The sequence below is a fragment of the Oncorhynchus mykiss genome, chromosome 29 (assembly GCF_057628025.1).
Source record: "Oncorhynchus mykiss isolate SJ-2025 chromosome 29, ASM5762802v1, whole genome shotgun sequence".
Taxonomy (NCBI): Eukaryota; Metazoa; Chordata; class Actinopteri; order Salmoniformes; family Salmonidae; genus Oncorhynchus; species Oncorhynchus mykiss.
In genome coordinates, this window is record NC_143050.1 from 15090615 (window position 1) to 15111235 (window position 20621).

The following is a 20621-nucleotide window of genomic DNA, read 5'->3' on the forward strand; positions in this document are numbered from 1 at the left end:
CAGAAGTTAGAGTTGTTGTCTGGGGAGGAATGGGACAGAAGGTAGAGGAGTTGTCTGGGGAGGAATGGAACAGAAGTTAGAGTTGTTGTCTGGGGAGGAATGGGACAGAAGGTAGAGGAGTTGTCTGGGGAGGAATGGGACAGAAGTTAGAGTTGTTGTCTGGGGAGGAATGGGACAGAAGGTAGAGGAGTTGTCTGGGGAGGAATGGGACAGAAGTTAGAGTTGTTGTCTGGGGAGGAATGGGACAGAAGGTAGAGGTGTTCTCTAGGTCTCTATTCATACATCCATGAAGAAGTGCATGATGAGGGTCATCTTGTTTATCTCTGCTCAGTTTCATCTCACAATACAGCATATCTTCTGTGTGTGTGTGAGTATAGAAAGAGGATGGTTGGATGCTCTTGAGGATGAGATATTGTGTTGGATCTTTCTTGGAGTATCCATTCCAGGCTGAAATCTCTGTTACTTTTGAATCATGCGTTAATGTCAATGGTCAGCTTCTATAACAATTGAAGCTATTAGCCCATATCTGATATCAGGCTTTCACCTTTACTGATGATGAGTCCCTGTGTGTATCATTATTTTGATCTAGTTGTCTCTCTGTCTGCCCCTCTCTGTGGAAATCAGGTAAAATCAAGTACTCGGAGCAAGTGTACGATTCATGTATGGACGCTTTTGACTGCCTTCCCCTGGCTGCCCTCATGAACCAGCAGTTCCTGTGTGTCCACGGAGGACTCTCACCAGAAATACACACCTTAGATGACATAAAGAAGGTACTGAACCACACCCTAGCAGTACCGAGCCATGCATAGGAATATCACATTGACTGTGTCTCTTGTCCTTGCGTACTTGAGTACAGTATATGTGCATTTTGTTTGTGTGTGTGTGTGTGTGTGTGTGTGTGTGTGTGTGTGTGTGTGTGTGTGTGTGTGTGTGTGTGTGTGTGTGTGTGTGTGTGTGTGTGTGTGTTTGAAAATGTGTGTATTTGCTTGTGTCTGAATTCAGCATGTTTCTCTCTGCTGTAGATAGACCGGTTCAAGGAGCCTCCAGCGTTTGGGCCCATGTGTGACCTACTGTGGTCTGATCCTCTGGAGGACTTTGGCAACGAGAAGACCCAGGAATTCTTCAGCCACAACACAGTCCGAGGCTGCTCCTACTTCTACAGGTCAGCTCTCTCTCCACCTCAACCCTTTCTCTCATTACTGTTCCTTGTGTTTTAGAGCCATCAGGTACCACCGTCTGGATCTGTTGTCCAAACAATTACAGGTGTAGGATCTTAATTGGATCACTCTTTTGTTGTTGAGAATTTTCCTGCACAACTGGAAGTGCACGTTTGTTGGGCATTTTAGTTTTAAAACTTCTTTTAAAGTTTGCCATTTCCACTTTAAAATGTCAGACTTGATTTGCACTAAGGAAAAATGTATCAACTGTTACAAAAAAATGTATATTAATTACAATGCACATAATAATTCACATTTCCTGTTGCTTCAGGGTTATTCTCCTGCTGTAGCAAACTGGCTCAAATGAATATCTTACATCTATAACTCCAAACCAAAAGGAATAAATCCTATCTCACACACACACACACACACACACACACACACACACACACACACACACACACACACACACAATTGTACAGACACACAGATATACAGCACATAAATACACACCACATATGTGCATCCGTGTTGCCTCTGCTCTGTATCCTGTAAGCCATAGTGTGTGGCGTCATATGTCATGTCTGTGTGAGATGCAGCCGCTGCTCTGACCTACATTCTGGGTGCAGAGGGAATTTGGGCGGAAAGCCCTGGATCTATGGACTTCATACAATAGGCTCTCCAGGAGCTCAGGGCACGGACGTTATTCTGTTGTTTGTTTTTCTTTCCTGAGTAAACCTTCTCACACTTAAATATTTAACACGCTGACGAAACTTTGATGGGGCTGTGGATGGCAGTGGCTGAGGTGAGGGGTAGAGGGGTTGGTGGCAGGAAGGATGGGTCAGCTCAACCTCTGCCTATACACAGACTACAGACTACTGCGGGTATCCTACTGCGGGTATACTACTGCGGGTATATTACTGCGGGTAGACTAATGCCCTCCTCGACCGCTAGGGGGCCCCCAAAAAAGAAACTCAATCTGGGTCTCAAATTAGTTTTGAGAGTTAGCAAGTAGAGCGGTCTAAGGCATTACATCTCAGTGCTTGAGGTGTCACTACAGAAACGAGTTTGATTCCGGGCTGTGTCGCAGCCGGCCGCGACTGGGAGACCCATGAGGCGGCACACAATTTGACCGGGTTAGGGGAGGGTTTGGACGGCAAGGATGTCCTTGTCCCATCACGCTTTAGCGACTCTTGTGGCGGGCCGGGCGCATGCACACTGACTTCGGTCACCAGGTGTACGGTGTTTCCTCCGACACATTGATGCGACTGGCTTAAGGGTTAAGCGTGCAGTGTGTCAAGGAGCAGTACGGCTTGGCAAGGTTGTGTTTTTGAGGACGAAATGGCTCTCAACCTTCGCCACTCCCGAGTCCGTAAGGGATTTGCAGCGATGGGACAAGATTGTAACTACCAATTGGATATCACGAAATTGGGGAGAAAAAGGGGTCAAAAGTACACACACAAAAAGTAGAATACACAATGTGCAATTTCAAAATTTGGTAGTGCATCAGCAGTTTTGAAATTGAGTTTCATTCCAAAACGCTATATCCATTTTCAGAAATGTTGTTAAATTAGGTTTTATTGTTTACAGAAATTATGGAAGAGATTGGTGTGTTTTTTCACTATCTAATAAAGGCATGGGTTTGTTCAATGACAGACCTGTATTTGTTTCAAATCTATCACTTGATGGTTTCATTTCAGAGAGACAAATACTCGTGTTTTTTTTACAAAAATGTTATATACCCGGCTCACTCTCAGAGAAATAAGTAGCGCTGCTAGGTTTTACACAGTTTTACACAGTCAAATGTAACAAATAACTATATTTTTTAATAAATAAATGTACAAATAATAGATTTGTGACACCAATATTAACACAAAAAAAGAACAATAATAATTCAGTACAGTAATATGAGATCTGTATGTAGAACATTTACATTTGACATTTGAGTAATTTAGCAGACGCTCTTATCCAGGGTGACTTACAGTTAGTGCCTTCATCTTGAGAGAGCTAGGTGGGACAACCACATATCACTGTCAAATACACAGGATACGGACATCGCATTCCAACTAAACACTGGATATATCATGAATGGTAAATTATGTATTGTGTCATTGTGGAGGCAATTTATTGCAAATAAGAATAGAATATGTTTCTTAACACTTCTACATTCATGTGGATGCTACCACAGATAATCCTGAATAAATCCTGAATAATAATGAGTGAGAAGGTTACAGAGGGTCAAAGATCATACCCCCAAGACATGCTAACCTCTCACCATTACCTCTCACCATTACCAATAAAAGGGGAGGTTAGCATGTCTTGGGGATATGATCTTTGACCCTCTGTAACTTTCATTTCATAATTCATTCAGGATTATTCATAATCATGGTAGCATCTACATTAATATAGAAGTGTTTAGAAACATATTCTATTCTTATTTACAATAAAAGTGACTCCAAAATGACACAATACAAGATTTACCGTTCATTCCCATTGGGCACAAAATCACATAAAATACAACCAAAACAAACTGTAAAATGCATCCAACTAGTATGTAGAGTCACAAGCTTGATGTACTGTACTCATTGCATGCGAATATGGGACCAAATTCTAGACTTTTGACTACATTATTCATAAGAATCTTTAGGGGTGTCTAATTTTGACCCTTACCTTTTCTTTTATTCTCAAACAGAATCTCTTTCTCTGAGCAATTATATTAGAATAAAATAATAGAATTTCAAAATGTTTTGAGCACGCAACGTACTCAGTATTTTAATTATTTATTTTATACAGTCATAATTCCTCATCTTTATTAAGGGTGTCAATCATTTTGGACCCCACTGTATCTAAACCTTGTAGTAATTATCACCAAATTACCAACTGGGCAAGAAGGGCATGTGCCCATGGGCCCTGACCCCCAGGGGGCCCTCAATGATTTTGCTAGTCACTCTCACTCAGATATCATTTGAACATGGCATAAGTCATGGCAAAAATATTTAGAACTGCAGGAAATTAACTTTAAAACTACAAAACTTCTCTCCACTTCATGGTAAAATGTGTAGAGTTGCGGGAAATTAAGTCTAACACTGCAAAAAAAAAATCCACTGCCAAGAGGGAGGGCACTAAAATGTTTTGCCCGCAAGGTGGGCCACCCCAAAAAACTAGGGGTGGCCCTGGGATGGGATGGAGAGTTTTGTACAATGCATGGCTGTGTTAGATTAACACATCCTCATTAGATGCATTTACACACAGAAACAAGTGCACCTCTCAGGGCGTTGGCCAGTCAGTTTGTGAGGGGGACTATGGTATCCCTGGTGATAGTAGGTGGTGTGGATGCATCCCAGCTGGCTTATGTCCATGTTTAAAAGGCTTTGTGTGTTTATGTGTGCTGTCTCATTCTGACTGACCACAGTAATACATTAAGGGAACTATCAGACAGCAACAAAACACTTTATGTAGTTCCACCCAGCATCCTTGTTGCTAGGTGATGGACTGAGCTTGTTTTGATATGATGAGGTGAAAAGGCTTATGGCCTGGTTTGTCAGTGAGGGGTTATAATGTTTTCTTCAGGGAAATTCTCTGTAATGATTCTCATCAGTCACTCTGTAACCCTAAGGTTTCAGCACCTGAACGTTTTACCAGTACACAGGTTCAGAGAAACGCCCCAGGTGCCAAATCTGACACAGATATGAGAAGACCCCCTCCTCTGACCCACTGAGCCATGGATTAAAAAACTATGCACATTCGGGCCAATCAATATGTGAGCTTGAGTCGTCAGCATGTGCATACCATTTTTTCATAACCTTTGTTATCCTGTTATTTTATGAATCTGATAATTTAACAGAAATGTGCATGTTTTAATTATGGCGATCATAGTCTCTCTTTTTTCTGTTCATCATCTCACAAAATAGACTATACGATTATATGACCATATACATTTTCAGACCTTCAGGAATTGGAATGGAATCAAGCTGAAGCTAAAACTGTATCTCTGTCTGAATCAGCAGGACGGAGTGACATACAGAGGGGTGATACATTAGACTGCTGGTGGGGGTTGTGAGGTTGAAGGAGAGGGATGTAGAGGAGATGAGAGGAGGAGTAGACATGTGCATAGGAACCTCCTACTCCAAACCAGGCGGTTGAAATGCATCATGGGTGTAAAACAAGAGTCCGGGCAGGGGCCGGTATCAGCTCAACACTGCCATCTATCCCACAATTCCCCTGGGGCTCTGGAATGAGCTGTTGCTATGACAACCCACTCCTCCAGCCCAAACTGGAGCACGTGATAGGAAGAGAGATGGAAGGGAAGGAGTGATCTGTGTCGAGGGAGAAGAGAGAGGCGGAGGAACAATGCTGTCAAACCGGCCATCTTGTTAACAGTTGGCTTAAAGGATGGGGAAATGTAGCAAAAAATCTCACATTACCTGTCAGGGTAGAACTGACAGCCAGTTAGCAGTCAAATAATAGCTGACATGGTTTGTTGTGTTTTTGAGCCAGTGAGTGGTATTAGGTTGCTTTGGGGTGAACTGGGAGCTGTGTGATGTGATGGGCTGGGCTGGGATGGGCTGGGTTGGCCTGGGATGGGCTGGGCTGGGCTGGGTTGGCCTGGGATGGGCTGGGTTGGCCTGGGCTGGGCTGGGCTGGGATGGGCTGGGTTGGCCTGGGATGGGCTGGCCTGGGATGGGCTGGGTTGACCTGGGATGGGCTGGGCTGGGTTGGCCTGGGATGGGCTGGGTTGGCTTGGGATGGGATTGGCTGGGTTGACCTTGGATGGGCTGGGATGGGCTGGGTTGGCCTGGGATAGGCTGGGTTGACCTGGGATAGGCTGGGCTGGGTTGGCCTGGGATGGCTTGGGATGGGATTGGCTGGGTTGACCTTGGATGGGCTGGGATGGGCTGGGTTGGCCTGGGATGGGCTGGGTTGGCCTGGGCTGGGCTGGGCTGGGATGGGCTGGGTTGGCCTGGGATGGGCTGGCCTGGGATGGGCTGGGTTGACCTGGGATGGGCTGGGCTGGGTTGGCCTGGGATGGGCTGGGTTGGCTTGGGATGGGATTGGCTGGGTTGACCTGGGATAGGCTGGGCTGGGTTGGCCTGGGATGGCTTGGGATGGGATTGGCTGGGTTGACCTTGGATGGGCTGGGATGGGCTGGGTTGGCCTGGGATGGGCTGGGTTGGCCTGGGATAGGCTGGGATGGGCTGGGCTGGGTTGACCTGGGATGGGCTGGGCTGGGATGGGATGGGTTGGGCTGGGATGGGCTGGGCTGGGCTGGGATGGGCTGGGTTGGCCTGGGATGGGCTGGGCTGGGATGGGCTGGGCTGGGCTGGGATGGGCTGGGTTGGCCTGGGAAGGGCTGGGTTGGCTTGGGAAGGGCTGGGTTGGCTTGGGATGGGCTGGGTTGACCTGGGATGGGCTGGGATGGGCTGGGTTGGCCTGGGATGGGCTGGGCTGGGATGGGCTGGGTTGGCCTGGGAAGGGTTGGGCTGCTCTGTCTCACATCATATTGAGCAGTGCTCTGATAACACACTGACGCCTGCTGACGCTCTGAACTGTTTTGTTGTGTTATAGGACAATGTCAATGTTCTAGTCTGTGGCTGGACCAGAGGTATCATATTGTAGTGTTTTTCCACTGTGTATTCAGATATGCTCCGTTACACAATACTTACAGTATGTATTCTGCATTTTGTTTGGTTACATAGGTCAGTGCTAGCTGTGTTGCTCTGTTATATGTGTCAAACAGTGTGAATTTAGATATGCCATCCCCCAAACCTTTTCTCCTTTTTCTGCCGTGCAGTTATCCAGCTGTATGTGAGTTCCTACAGAACAATAACTTATTATCAGTCATCCGAGCACATGAAGCACAAGATGCTGGGTATGTACCAACACCACATCTTTCTCTCTCTCTTTATATCTTTTTCTTTCTCTCTCTTACAAACACTTTTAGCTTTAATACGATTCATGATTCATCCAGATGATTAACCTGAAAACCCGTCCCCCTCTCTATCTGTGCTGTCTTATAGCTACCGCATGTACCGGAAGAGCCAAACCACCGGCTTCCCCTCCCTCATCACTATCTTCTCAGCGCCAAACTACCTTGACGTTTACAACAACAAAGGTCAGTCTGTCTATTCCATGTATTTGTGGAGTTTTTATATACATACATATACATTTAAACTCAGTTTTTCACAATTCCTGATATTTAATCATAGTAAAAATTCCCTGTCTTAGGTCAGTTAGGATCACCACTTTATTTTAAGAATGTGAAATGTCAGAATAATAGTAGAGAGAATGATGTATTTCAGCTTTTATTTCTTTCATCACATTTCCAGTGGGTCAGAAGTTAACATACACTCAATTAGTATTTGGTAGTATTGCCTTTAAATTGTTTAACTTGGGTCAAATTTTTCGGGTAGCCTTCCACAAGCTTCCCACAATAAGTTGGGTGAATTTTGGGCCCATTCCTCCTGACAGAGCTGGTGTAACTGAGTCAGGCTTGTAGGCCTCCTTGCTCGCACACACTTCCTCTATCATCTATTTTGTGAAGTGCACCAGTCCTTCCTGCAGCAAAGCACCCCCACATCATGATGCTGCCACCCTTGTGCTTCACGGTTAGGATGGTGTTCTTAGGCTTGCAAGCCTCCCCCATTTTCCTCCAAACATTACGATGGTTATTATGGCCAAAGAGTTCTATTTTTGTTTCATCAGACCAGAGGACATTTCTCCAAAAAGTACGATTTTTGTCCACATGTGCAGTTGCAAACCGTAGTCTGGCTTTTTTATGGCGGTTTTGGAGCAGTGGCTTCTTCCTTGCTGAGCTGCCTTTCAGGTTATGTTGATATAGGACTTGTTTTACTGTGGATATAGATACATTTGTACCTGTTTCCTCCAGTATCTTCACAAGGTCCTTTGCAGTTGTTCTGGGATTGATTTGCACCAGAGTACAGCCTCCCTGAGCGGTTTGAAAGCTACATGGTCCCATGGTGTTTATACTTGCGTACTATTGTTTGTACAGATGAATGTGGTACCTTCAGGCGTTTGGAAATTGCTCCCAAGGATGAACCAGACTTGTGGAGGTCTACAATTATTTTTCTGAGGTCTTCTTTTGATTTTCCCATGATGTCAGGCAAAGAGGCACGGAGTTTGAAGGTAGGCCATGAATTACATCCACAGGTACACCTCCAATTGACTCAAATGATGTCAATCAGCCTATCAGAAGCTTCTAAAGCCATGACATAATTTTGTGGAATTTTCCAAGCTGTTTAAAAGCACAGTCAACTTAGTGTATGTCAATTTCTGACCACTGGAATTGTGATACAGTGAATTATAAGTGAAGTTTATGTAAACTTCCGACTTCAACTGTACACAGTACCAGTCAAGGGTTTGGAGACACCTACTCAAACTGTACACAGTACCAGTCAAGGGTTTAGAGACACCTACTCAAACTGTACACAGTACCAGTCAAGGGTTTGGAGACACCTACTCAAACTGTACACAGTACCAGTCAAGGGTTTAGAGACACCTACTCAAACTGTACACAGTACCAGTCAAGGGTTTAGAGACACCTACTCAAACTGTACACAGTACCAGTCAAGGGTTTAGAGACACCTACTCAAACTGTACACAGTACCAGTCTAGGGTTTAGAGACACCTACTCAAACTGTACACAGTACTAGTCAAGGGTTTGGAGACACCTACTCAAACTGTACACAGTACTAGTCAAGGGTTTGGAGACACCTACTCAAACTGTACACAGTACCAGTCTAGGGTTTGGAGACACCTACTCAAACTGTACACAGTACCAGTCTAGGGTTTAGAGACACCTACTCAAACTGTACACAGTACCAGTCAAGGGTTTAGAGACACCTACTCAAACTGTACACAGTACCAGTCAAGGGTTTGGAGACACCTACTCAAACTGTACACAGTACTAGTCAAGGGTTTAGAGACACCTACTCAAACTGTACACAGTACCAGTCAAGGGTTTAGAGACACCTACTCAAACTGTACACAGTACTAGTCTAGGGTTTGGAGACACCTACTCAAACTGTACACAGTACCAGTCTAGGGTTTAGAGACACCTACTCAAACTGTACACAGTACCAGTCAAGGGTTTAGAGACACCTACTCAAACTGTACACAGTACTAGTCAAGGGTTTAGAGACACCTACTCAAACTGTACACAGTACCAGTCTAGGGTTTAGAGACACCTACTCAAACTGTACACAGTACCAGTCTAGGGTTTAGAGACACCTACTCAAACTGTACACAGTACTAGTCAAGGGTTTGGAGACACCTACTCAAACTGTACACAGTACTAGTCTAGGGTTTGGAGACACCTACTCAAACTGTACACAGTACCAGTCTAGGGTTTAGAGACACCTACTCAAACTGTACACAGTACCAGTCTAGGGTTTAGAGACACCTACTCAAACTGTACACAGTACTAGTCTAGGGTTTGGAGACACCTACTCAAACTGTACACAGTACCAGTCTAGGGTTTAGAGACACCTACTCAAACTGTACACAGTACTAGTCAAGGGTTTAGAGACACCTACTCAAACTGTACACAGTACCAGTCAAGGGTTTAGAGACACCTACTCAAACTGTACACAGTACTAGTCTAGGGTTTGGAGACACCTACTCAAACTGTACACAGTACTAGTCAAGGGTTTAGAGACACCTACTCAAACTGTACACAGTACCAGTCAAGGGTTTAGAGACACCTACTCAAACTGTACACAGTACTAGTCAAGGGTTTGGAGACACCTACTCAAACTGTACACAGTACCAGTCAAGGGTTTAGAGACACCTACTCAAACTGTACACAGTACCAGTCTAGGGTTTAGAGACACCTACTCAAACTGTACACAGTACCAGTCAAGGGTTTAGAGACACCTACTCAAACTGTACACAGTACTAGTCAAGGGTTTAGAGACACCTACTCAAACTGTACACAGTACCAGTCTAGGGTTTGGAGACACCTAATCATTCTACATAGTAGACTAATTGTGAAGACATCAAAACTATGAAATAACACATATGGAATCATGTAGTAACCAAAAAAGTGTTAAACAAATCTAAATATATTTTACATTTGATATTAGCCACCCATTGCCTTGATGACAGCTTTGCACACTCTTGGCATTCTATCAACCAGCTTCACCTGGAATGCTTTTCCAACAGTCTTGAAGGAGTTCCCACATATGCTGAGCACTTGTCTGCTTTTCCTTCACTTTGCGGTCCAACTCATCCCAAACCATCTCAATTGGGTTGAGGTTGGGTGATTGTGGAGGCCAGATCATCTGATGCAGCACTCCATCACTCTCCTTCTTGGTCAAAATAGCCCTTACACAGCCTGGATGTGTATTGGGTCATTGTCCTGTTGAAAAACAATAGTTAGTCCCACTAAGCGCAAACCAGATGGGATGGCGTATCGCTGCAGAATGCTGTGGTAGCCATGCTGGTTAAGTGTGCCTTGAATTATAAATAAATCACTGAAAGTGTCACCAGCCAAGCTCTCCCAAATAATAATTTGTGGAAATGTTCATTTGTTGAATTTCTTTCCTTCTTAATGCGTTTGAGCCAATCAAAATTGAGCTCATTGGCCAGATGGAAGCCCCTCCTCAGCAAAAGGCACATGACATCCAAAATGCACCTAAAGACTCTCAGACCATGAGAAACAAGATTCTCTGGTCTGATGAAACCAAGATTGAACTCTTTGGTCTGAATGCCAAGTGTCACGTCTGGAAGAAACCTTGCACCATCCCTACGGTGAAGCATGGTGGTGGCAGCATCATGCTGTGGGGGTGTTTTTCAGCGGCAGGGATTGGGAGACGAGTCAGGATCAAGGCAAAGATGAACGGAGCAGAGTACAAAGAGATCCTTGATGAAAACCTGCTCAAGAGTGCTCAGGACCTCAGACTGGGGTGAATGTTCACCTTCCAACAGGACAACGACCCTAAGCACACAGCCAAGACAACGTAGGAGTGGCTTCGGGACAAGTCTCTTTATGTACTTGAGTGGCTCAGCCTGAGCCCAGACTTGAACATCTCTGGAGAGACCTGAAAATAGCTGTGCGGCGACGCTCCCTATCCAACCTGACAGAGCTTGAGAGGATCTGCAGAGAAGAATGGGAGTAACTCCCCAAATACAGGTGTCCCAAGTTTGTAGCAAATTACATAAGAAGACTCAAGGCTGTAATCGCTGCCGAAGGAGCTTCAACAAAGTACTGTGTAAAGGGTCTGAATAGTTATAAGGTATTTCTGTTTTTTTATTTTAATAAATTAGCTAACTTTTCTAAAAAACTGTTTTTGCTTTGTCATTATGGGGTATTGTGTGTCGATTGATGAGGGAAAAAAATCTATGTAATCAATTTTAGAAGAAGGCTGTAATGTAATTGTAATGATGTGCGCTGAGAGTCTGGAAGCAAATTCAGGGAGTGAGTGTTAATAAAATAAACAGAACATAATACAAAACCAGAACCTTGAACAACGCAGACATGAAACAATGGCACCTGGGGAAGGAACCAAAGGGAGTGACATGTATAGGGCAGGTAATCAAGTAAGTGATGGAGTCCAGGTGAGTCTGACGTTGCGTAGGTGCGGGTAACGATGGTGACAGGTGTGCGCCATTGTGAGCAGCCTGATGACCTAGAGGCGGAGAGGGAGCACACGTGACAGAAACAAAATGTGGAACAAGTCAAGGGGTCTGAATATTTCTCCATATTTTTTTGTGTATTGTATTTGATATATAAGGGTATGTATTTGTAGTGTTAACGTATGAGTCTATGTGAACCAGTATATACAGTGCCTTGCGAAAGTATTCGGCCCCCTTGAACTTTGCGACCTTTTGCCACATTTCAGGCTTCAAACATAAAGATAGAAAACTGTATTTTTTTTGTGAAGAATCAACAACAAGTGGGACACAATCATGAAGTGGAACGACATTTATTGGATATTTAAAACTTTTTTAACAAATCAAAAACTGAAAAATTGGGCGTGCAAAATTATTCAGCCCCCTTAATAAGTTAATACTTTGTAGCGCCACCTTTTGCTGCGATTACAGCTGTAAGTCGCTTGGGGTATGTCTCTATCAGTTTTGCACATCGAGAGACTGAATTTTTTTCCCATTCCTCCTTGCAAAACAGCTCGAGCTCAGTGAGGTTGGATGGAGAGCATTTGTGAACAGCAGTTTTCAGTTCTTTCCATAGATTCTCGATTGGATTCAGGTCTGGACTTTGACTTGGCCATTCTAACACCTGGATATGTTTATTATTGAACCATTCCATTGTAGATTTTGCTTTATGTTTTGGATCATTGTCTTGTTGGAAGACAAATCTCCGTCCCAGTCTCAGGTCTTTTGCAGACTCCATCAGGTTTTCTTCCAGAATGGTCCTGTATTTGGCTCCATCCATCTTCCCATCAATTTTAACCATCTTCCCTATCCCTGCTGAAGAAAAGCAGGCCCAAACCATGATGCTGCCACCACCATGTTTGACAGTGTGTTCAGGGTGATGAGCTGTGTTGCTTTTATGCCAAACATAACGTTTTGCATTGTTGCCAAAAAGTTCAATTTTGGTTTCATCTGACCAGAGCACCTTCTTCCACATGTTTGGTGTGTCTCCCAGGTGGCTTGTGGCAAACTTTAAACAACACTTTTTATGGATATCTTTAAGAAATGGCTTTCTTCTTGCCACTCTTCCATAAAGGCCAGATTTGTGCAATATACGACGGATTGTTGTCCTATGGACAGAGTCTCCCACCTCAGCTGTAGATCTCTGCAGTTCATCCAGAGTGATCATGGGCCTCTTGGCTGCATTTCTGATCAGTCCTCTCCTTGTATGAGCTGAAAGTTTAGAGGGACGGCCAGGTCTTGGTAGATTTACAGTGGTCTGATACTCCTTCCATTTCAATATTATCGCTTGCACAGTGCTCCTTGGGATGTTTAAAGCTTGGGAAATCTTTTTGTATCCAAATCCGGCTTTAAACTTCTTCACAACAGTATCTCGGACCTGCCTGGTGTGTTCCTTGTTCTTCATGATGCTCTCTGCGCTTTTAACGGACCTCTGAGACTATCACAGTGCAGGTGCATTTATACGTAGACTTGATTACACACAGGTGGATTGTATTTATCATCATTAGTCATTTAGGTCAACATTGGATCATTCAGAGATCCTCACTGAACTTCTGGAGAGAGTTTGCTGCACTGAAAGTAAAGGGGCTGAATAATTTTGCACGCCCTATTTTTCAGTTTTTGATTTGTTAAAAAAGTTTGAATTATCCAATAAATGTCGTCCCACTTCATGATTGTGTCCCACTTGTTGTTGATTCTTCACAAAAAAATACAGTTTTATATCTTTATGTTTGAAGCCTGAAGGTTGCAAAGTTCAAGGGGGCCGAATACTTTCGCAAGGCACTGTACGTAGTGAATGTATGTTGGATCATATGTGTGTTGGTGGGTGCTGTTCATTGTGTGGCTTGATGGAGATGGATAGTGAGCCATGGTAAGAGTGTGGGAGGGACTGTCGGTATGGCTGGCCATCTCCATGTTGCTTTATATCTCCTGATGAAACAGTGTCCGCACTTCACTTCTGGGGCTCCTAATGGTTGATCATCTCATCTCCTTTCTCTGTCACTGTCACTGTCCTGTGCCACTGTTTCTCTCTGTCTCTTTCTGTGTATGTCTCTATTTCTGTCCCTTTCTCTTCCTCTTTCTGTCTCTGTCCCTTTCTCTTCCTCTGTCTCTGTCCCTTTCTCTTCCTCTTTCTGTCTCTGTCCCTTTCTCTTCCTCTTTCTGTCTCTTCCTCTGTCCCTTTCTCTTCCTCTTTCTGTCTCTGTCCCTGTCCCTTTCTCTTCCTCCTTCTGTCTCTGTCCCTTTCTCTTCCTCTTTCTGTCTCTGTCTCTGTCTCTGCCTGTTGCTATGTCTTTTTCTCTGTCTGTCTCTGCCAGTCTGTCTCTTTCTCTTTGTCTGTCACTATGCCTCTGTCTCTGTCCATTTCTCTTCCTCTTTCTGTCTCTGTCTCTTCCTCTGTCTCTGTCCCTTTCTCTTCCTCTTTCTGTCTCTGTCTCTATCCCTTTCTCTTCCACTTTCTGTCTCTTCCTCTGTCCCTTTCTCTTCCTCTTTCTGTCTCTTCCTCTGTCCCTTTCTCTTCCTCTGTCCCTTTCTCTTCCGCTTTCTGTCTCTGTCCCTTTCTCTTCCTCTTTCTGTCTCTTCCTCTGTCTCTGTCCCTTTCTCTCCCTCTTTCTGTCTCTTCCTCTGTCCCTTTCTCTTCCTCTTTCTGTCTCTTCCTCTGTCTCCGTCTCTGCCTGTTGCTATGTCTTTTTTTCTGTCTTTTTTTCTGTCTGTTTTCTGTCTTTCTCTTTGTCTGTCACTATGCCTCTGTCTCTGTCCATTTCTCTTCCTTTTTCTGTCTCTGTCTCTTCCTCTGTCTCTGTCCCTTTCTCTTCCTCTTTCTGTCTCTGTCCCTAACCCTTTCTCTTTCTGTCTCTTCCTCTGTCTCTGTCCATTTCTCTTCCTCTTTCTGTCTCTTCCTCTGTCTCTGTCCATTTCTCTTCCTCTTTCTGTCTCTGTCTCTGTCCCTTTCTCTTCCTCTTTCTGTCTCTGTCCATTTCTCTTCCTCTGTCTCTGTCTCTGTCCCTTTCTCTTCCTCTTCATGTCTCTGTCCCCTTCTCTTCCTCTGTCTCTTCCTCTGTCCCTTCCTCTGTCTCTGTCCCTTTCTCTTCCTCTTTCTGTCTCTGTCCCTTTCTCTTCCTCTTTCTGTCTCTGTCTCTTCCTCAGTCCCTTTCTCTTCCTCTTTCTGTCTCTGTCTCTGTCCCTTTCTCTTCCTCTTTCTGTCTCTGTCCCTTTCTCTTCCTATTTCTGTCTCTGTCTCTTCCTCTTTCTGTCTCTGTCTCTTCCTCAGTCCCTTTCTCTTCCTCTTTCTGTCTCTGTCTCTGTCCCTTTCTCTTCCTCTTTCTGTCTCTGTCCCTTTCTCTTCTTCTTTCTGTCTCTGTCCCTTTCTCTTCCTCTTTCTGTCTCTGTCTCTTCAGCTGTCCCTTTCTCTTCCTCTTTCTGTCTCTGTCCCTTTCTCTTCCTCTTTCTGTCTCTGTCCCTTTCTCTTCCTCTTTCTGTCTCTGCCTCTTCCTCTGTCCCTTTCTCTTCCTCTTTCTGTCTCTGTCCCTTTCTCTTCCTCTTTCTGTCTCTGCCTCTTCCTCTGTCCCTTTCTCTTCCTCTTTCTGTCTCTGTCCCTTTCTCTTCCTCTTTCTGTCTCTGTCCCTTTCTCTTCCTCTTTCTGTCTCTGCCTCTTCCTCTGTCCCTTTCTCTTCCTCTTTCTGTCTCTGTCCCTTTCTCTTCCTCTTTCTGTCTCTGTCCCTTTCTCTTCCTCTTTCTGTCTCTGCCTCTTCCTCTGTCCCTTTCTCTTCCTCTTTCTGTCTCTGTCCCTTTCTCTTCCTCTTTCTATCTCTGTCCCTTTCTCTTTCTGTCTGCCTCTTCCTCTGTCTCTGTCTCTTCTTCTGTTTCTGTCTATGCCTGTTGCAATGTCTTTTTCTCTGTCTGTCCTCTGTCTCTTCCTCTGTCTCTGTCTCTTCCTCTGTCTCTGTCCCTTTCTCTTCCTCTTTCTCTTTCTGTCTCTGTCCCTTTCTCTTCCTCTTTCTGTCTCTGTCCCTTTCTCTTCCTCTTTCTGTCTCTGTCTCTTCCTCTTTCTGTCTCTGTCTCTTCCTCAGTCCCTTTCTCTTCCTCTTTCTGTCTCTGTCCCTTTCTCTTCCTCTTTCTGTCTCTGTCTCTTCAGCTGTCCCTTTCTCTTCCTCTTTCTGCCAGTCTGTCTCTTTCTCTTTATCTGTCCTGTGCCTCTGTTTCTCTCTCGTTCCGTTTGCCTCTGTTTCTCTCTCGTTCCGTTTCTCTCTTTCTTTCTGTCACTATGCCTCTGTCTCTTTCTCTTCCTCTGTCTCGGTCTGTTTCTTTCACTGTGTCAATGTCTCTCTCACACACAAACACATACACATATCAAGATGTGCAGCCCCATAAGACTATGAATGTTGCTCCAGCCTACTATCTTCAGGATACTCTGAACAGCCGGTGTGTAATTAGACCTCTACTCTTGGTGTGATTAGATCGATTATTAGATGTCCTTCATTGTTTTATACAGATGTCTTCTATTTTTTTTAGACAAATAGTTTGTTTGATTTCATGGATTGTGTTACCTCTTTGAATAAAAAGGTTCCTTCCTGTAGTATCTGTTTGTCAAGAAACAAAAGTCATATCATGCTTATTCTGTATATAGTGGAAGTAAAATAGGAAAGCACTGTCATAATAATCCAAGAGCTAGCTCCCATCAACCACTGCTGTTTCAAAGACGTGCTTTTTTCTTCTCAAATTGTTGTCTTCAAAATAACCTTCTTTGGTCCTTCCAGTCACTGTGAATATGCCTGCAGAAGAAGCACATCATTATGCTCCGTTTTCTGTCCGCAACTGGAGGCATGAAACGTTGGTGTGAGAGGGAAAAAACAATGCCGTCTCGGGAATTGACAGGATTTCAAACGTATTGTCATGCATATGCGTGCAGCCAAATAACGCATGCTGCGCCATTGATGTAGGAGTGGGCTCAAAATGGAGAAATACACGGCATTAATGATGTACAGCGTGATGAATGTACCCCTCAGTGATGTACAGCGTGATGTGCTCAACACACTGATGGATGTTTCTTACTGTGTCCTTTCTGTAAACCTACTATGTTTTGTGTAGTATGTGTGTATCCTTGTAGATGCAGACATTTTTATGTTTACGTGACATGTATGATTACATTCCCCTCCACAGCTGCAGTACTGAAGTATGAGAACAACGTGATGAACATCCGGCAGTTCAACTGCTCCCCTCATCCCTACTGGCTGCCCAACTTCATGGACGTGTTCACCTGGTCCCTGCCGTTTGTGGGGGAGAAAGGTACCACTACCACCCTTTCCCAATCCTTAGGAGACCATGTCTATGCGTAATGATGACTCTACTGTACTGTTTTAATCATTTGAATCATTCATTTGAGCTGAGTGCTGAGAGTCATCTTCATTTGCTAGTCTAGACAAACATTCCGCAGGACACGTCCATGTTCTCTGACGGATGGGCTCAGAGATGACCGATTTACCCTCTTGCTACATTTTATCGTAAACCAATATGTACAGCAGCGCCCTCCTCTCATAGCTTTTGACCTCTCTCCAGTCACAGAGATGCTGGTGAACGTGTTGAGCATCTGCTCTGACGACGAGCTCATGAACGACGGAGACGACCAAGAGATCTTAGATGGTGAGTCACTGGTATCCAGTACTGTTGAGAGCCCATTAGAACTGCAGTGTCTCACACTCCTCTCCCTGGCATACAGTAGGTCCCTATAAACAAGTAAAAGCACATACTATTATGGTATTCGTAGATGATATGTCCTCTGGGTGTTTATTTGTTATGAGGGGCTCATTGAATTACCAGTAAAGAATATAAATGGATCATTTCAATGTGGCCCATAGACTCCCTCCTGATATCTGAAAATGAGTGTTGTCTCTTTCTAGCCAACGCAGCTGCAGCTCGGAAGGAGGTGATCAGGAACAAAATCCGCGCCATTGGGAAAATGGCCACGATGTTCAAAGTGCTTCGGTGAAAACGTTCTCCACCTCGCCTCACATCAGCCTTCTACTGTAGCTGTTGCACATGAGCACATCTCTAATACTGAACATAGAGTTATTATAATAGAGTGGATATACAGTAGAAGCATACAGGAGTGATCATTGTGGATGTCTTCTGACCTGTGTGTGGTGCTGTTCCGTGTGTCCTGCAGGGAGGAGAGTGAGAACGTGTTGACGCTGAAGGGTCTGACGCCTACTGGCATGCTGCCCAGCGGTGTGCTCTCCGGGGGCAAACAGACCCTACAGAGTGGTGAGGACGAGGCCCAGGCCAGGGCTGTTCTATCCCTCCCTCCATTCCCTCACTGTCTGTCCGTTCCTCTTTCTATCACTGTGACTCTTCTCTTTGTCACAGTCTCCGTCGCTCTCCCTCTCTCCGTGGGTCTTTGTCTTCGTATTCGTCCTCTGGTCCCTTTGTTTCTGACCCAGGTTTGGGCAGCGACCCTTGACTCTGGAGGCCTGCAGATTCTGCCCCCTTTAGCCACAGCTGACACTAGAGAGACAGTTATCTCACCTCACCAGTCATCTCACATCACCAGTCATCTCACCTCACCAGTCATCTCACCTCACCTCACCAGTCATCTCGCCATCTCACCTCACCAGTCATCTCACCTCACCAGTCGTCTCACCTCACCAGTCACCTCATCATCTCACCTCACCAGTCATCTCGTCATCTCACCTCACCAGTCATCTCGTCATCTCATCTCACCTCACCAGTCATCTCGTCATCTCACCTCACCAGTCATCTCGTCATCTCACCTCACCAGTCATCTCGTCATCTCACCTCACCAGTCATCTCGTCATCTCACCTCACCAGTCATCTCGTCATCTCACCTCACCAGTCATCTCGTCATCTCACCCCACCAGTCATCTCTTCATCTCACTTCACCAGTCATCTCGTCATCTCACCTCACCAGTCATCTCACCTCACCAGTCGTCTCACCTCACCAGTCATCTCGTCATCTCACCTCACCAGTCATCTCGTCATCTCACCTCACCAGTCATCTCGTCATCTCACCAGTCATCTCTTCATCTCACCTCACCAGTCATCTCTTCATCTCACCTCAGCAGTCATCTCGTCATCTCACCAGTCACCAGTCATCTCGTCATCTCACCAGTCACCTCACCAGTTACCTCGTCATCTCATCTCACCAGTCAGCTCGTCATCTCACCTCACCAGTCAGCTCGTCATCTCATCTCACCAGTCATCTCGTCATGTCATGTCATCTCATCATCTCACCTCGCCAGTCATCTCACCTCGCCAGTCGTCTCACCTCGCCAATCGTCTCACCTCACCAGTCGTCTCACCTCGCCAATCGTCTCACCGTCTCACCTCACCAGTCGTCTCACCTCGCCAATCTTCTCACCGTCTCACCTTGCCAATCGTCTCACCGTCTCACATCGCCAGTCATCTCACCTCGCCAATCATCTCACCGTCTCACCTCGCCAGTCGTCTCACCTCGCCAGTCGTCTCACCATCTCACCTCACCAGTCGTCTCACCATCTCACCTCAACAGTCATCTCACCATCTCACCTCACCAGTTGTCTCACCTCACCTGTGTTTACTCCCATTGAGTTGACCTTTGAAATTCTGGATGCCTCCCACAATGTTACCCGAGTTCAGTCAGGTCCTGTGGCCCTCCAGAGTCTCTCAAGCCCAGCCCTGGGGTGTTCCCCAGGCCTCTGGCCACTCAGTCTGGCTGTGTTGCTGCGGTACATGCGTCTCTCACTGCCTGGTCTCTTGCTGGTCTCTAGCTAGCTGCCTACCTACCGCCGGGGGCTGCATTCTGCATTCTGCATGGCTTTGTCAGAAGTAACTCGCTCCCCTCCTTTCCCCCCCAGCCACCACCGAGGCCATTGAAGCAATCGACACAGAAACTGAGGATGGAGAAGGTAAAGCTGTGTCCCCCACCCCACCCCTATCAGCAGGCTGGCCTGCAGGACATGCATTGGGTCAACTACCCATCAGTTACAATAGTAGTACATATTCAGCCTGCATTTAACAACTTATCAGGGGGACAGTTGGATTTAGAATGGGTAGCACAGAACTTTGCAGTATCTTGATTACAAGATATCTCAACTATATCAGTTATGATGTAAGGATCAAGAGATGTATTTTACATGAATTACATGGTGTGCTCAGGAAAAGCAAAGCCTTTTCGAAGTTTGATCAAGTTTGATACCTTACATATAAATATAAACACATGGATTTGTTATTGTATGCAAGTAATTTAAGCCATGCAAAGTGAGGTGCTACCAAGAGCTGCATGATAGTTTCGGGTATTTTATGCTCAGGCATGATTCCTTCTTTTATTTTTTGGGATTTGGCTTATCTTCCGCCCCCATCTGGTTGAAAGATGCATCGCATGCAGGGAGAACAGGAGACAGGCGAGTGCTAAGGTGAAATACAGTATGCATCATGAAGTCAAATGAATGATATCATGAGCATGATGTGTAATCTATGTGAACAATAGAGTCTCCAAAGATAGTGAATAAATGAAGATGTCCCACTCAGGCCATTTACCATTGAAAAAAAATGGTTAGAGATCCGGTCTGCTTAAGGGGTGGCTCTCCAATAGGCACCAATGTGTTAGCAGCTGGGTCTGGTCCGCTTAGTTCATTGTCTGTATATGAACCAGAAAAAAGGAGCGAGTGAGATGACTCGCTGCTTCTTCTTCCGACGATGTACGGAGCAACATGATTATGTCATGCAACTGGTACTGTAATGTCATGTTGGCTTCATGATCCATAATTATAACAACCGTAAACAAGGGTGCTATTCTAGCAAACAAGGTTGCTTTTCCACGAGGGGAAGTTTGTCTAAGTTACT

At 45.1% G+C, this 20621-nt stretch overlaps 1 protein-coding gene across 2 annotated transcripts in view; it reads left to right on the forward strand.

Annotated features, from left to right (window-relative positions):
* Nucleotides 1-20621, forward strand: part of ppp3ca (protein phosphatase 3, catalytic subunit, alpha isozyme) — a 98873-nt gene that overhangs the window by 75127 nt on the left and 3125 nt on the right. The window contains exons 5-13 of one of the 2 annotated variants that reach the window (XM_036968361.2): nt 625-770; nt 1023-1162; nt 6949-7026; nt 7175-7269; nt 16944-17069; nt 17340-17423; nt 17681-17765; nt 17947-18044; nt 19634-19684. In XM_036968361.2, coding sequence (XP_036824256.1) covers nt 625-770; nt 1023-1162; nt 6949-7026; nt 7175-7269; nt 16944-17069; nt 17340-17423; nt 17681-17765; nt 17947-18044; nt 19634-19684 — 903 coding nt within the window. The remainder of the gene's footprint in view (nt 1-624; nt 771-1022; nt 1163-6948; nt 7027-7174; nt 7270-16943; nt 17070-17339; nt 17424-17680; nt 17766-17946; nt 18045-19633; nt 19685-20621) is intronic. The other variant, XM_036968362.2, reaches the window with a different exon arrangement.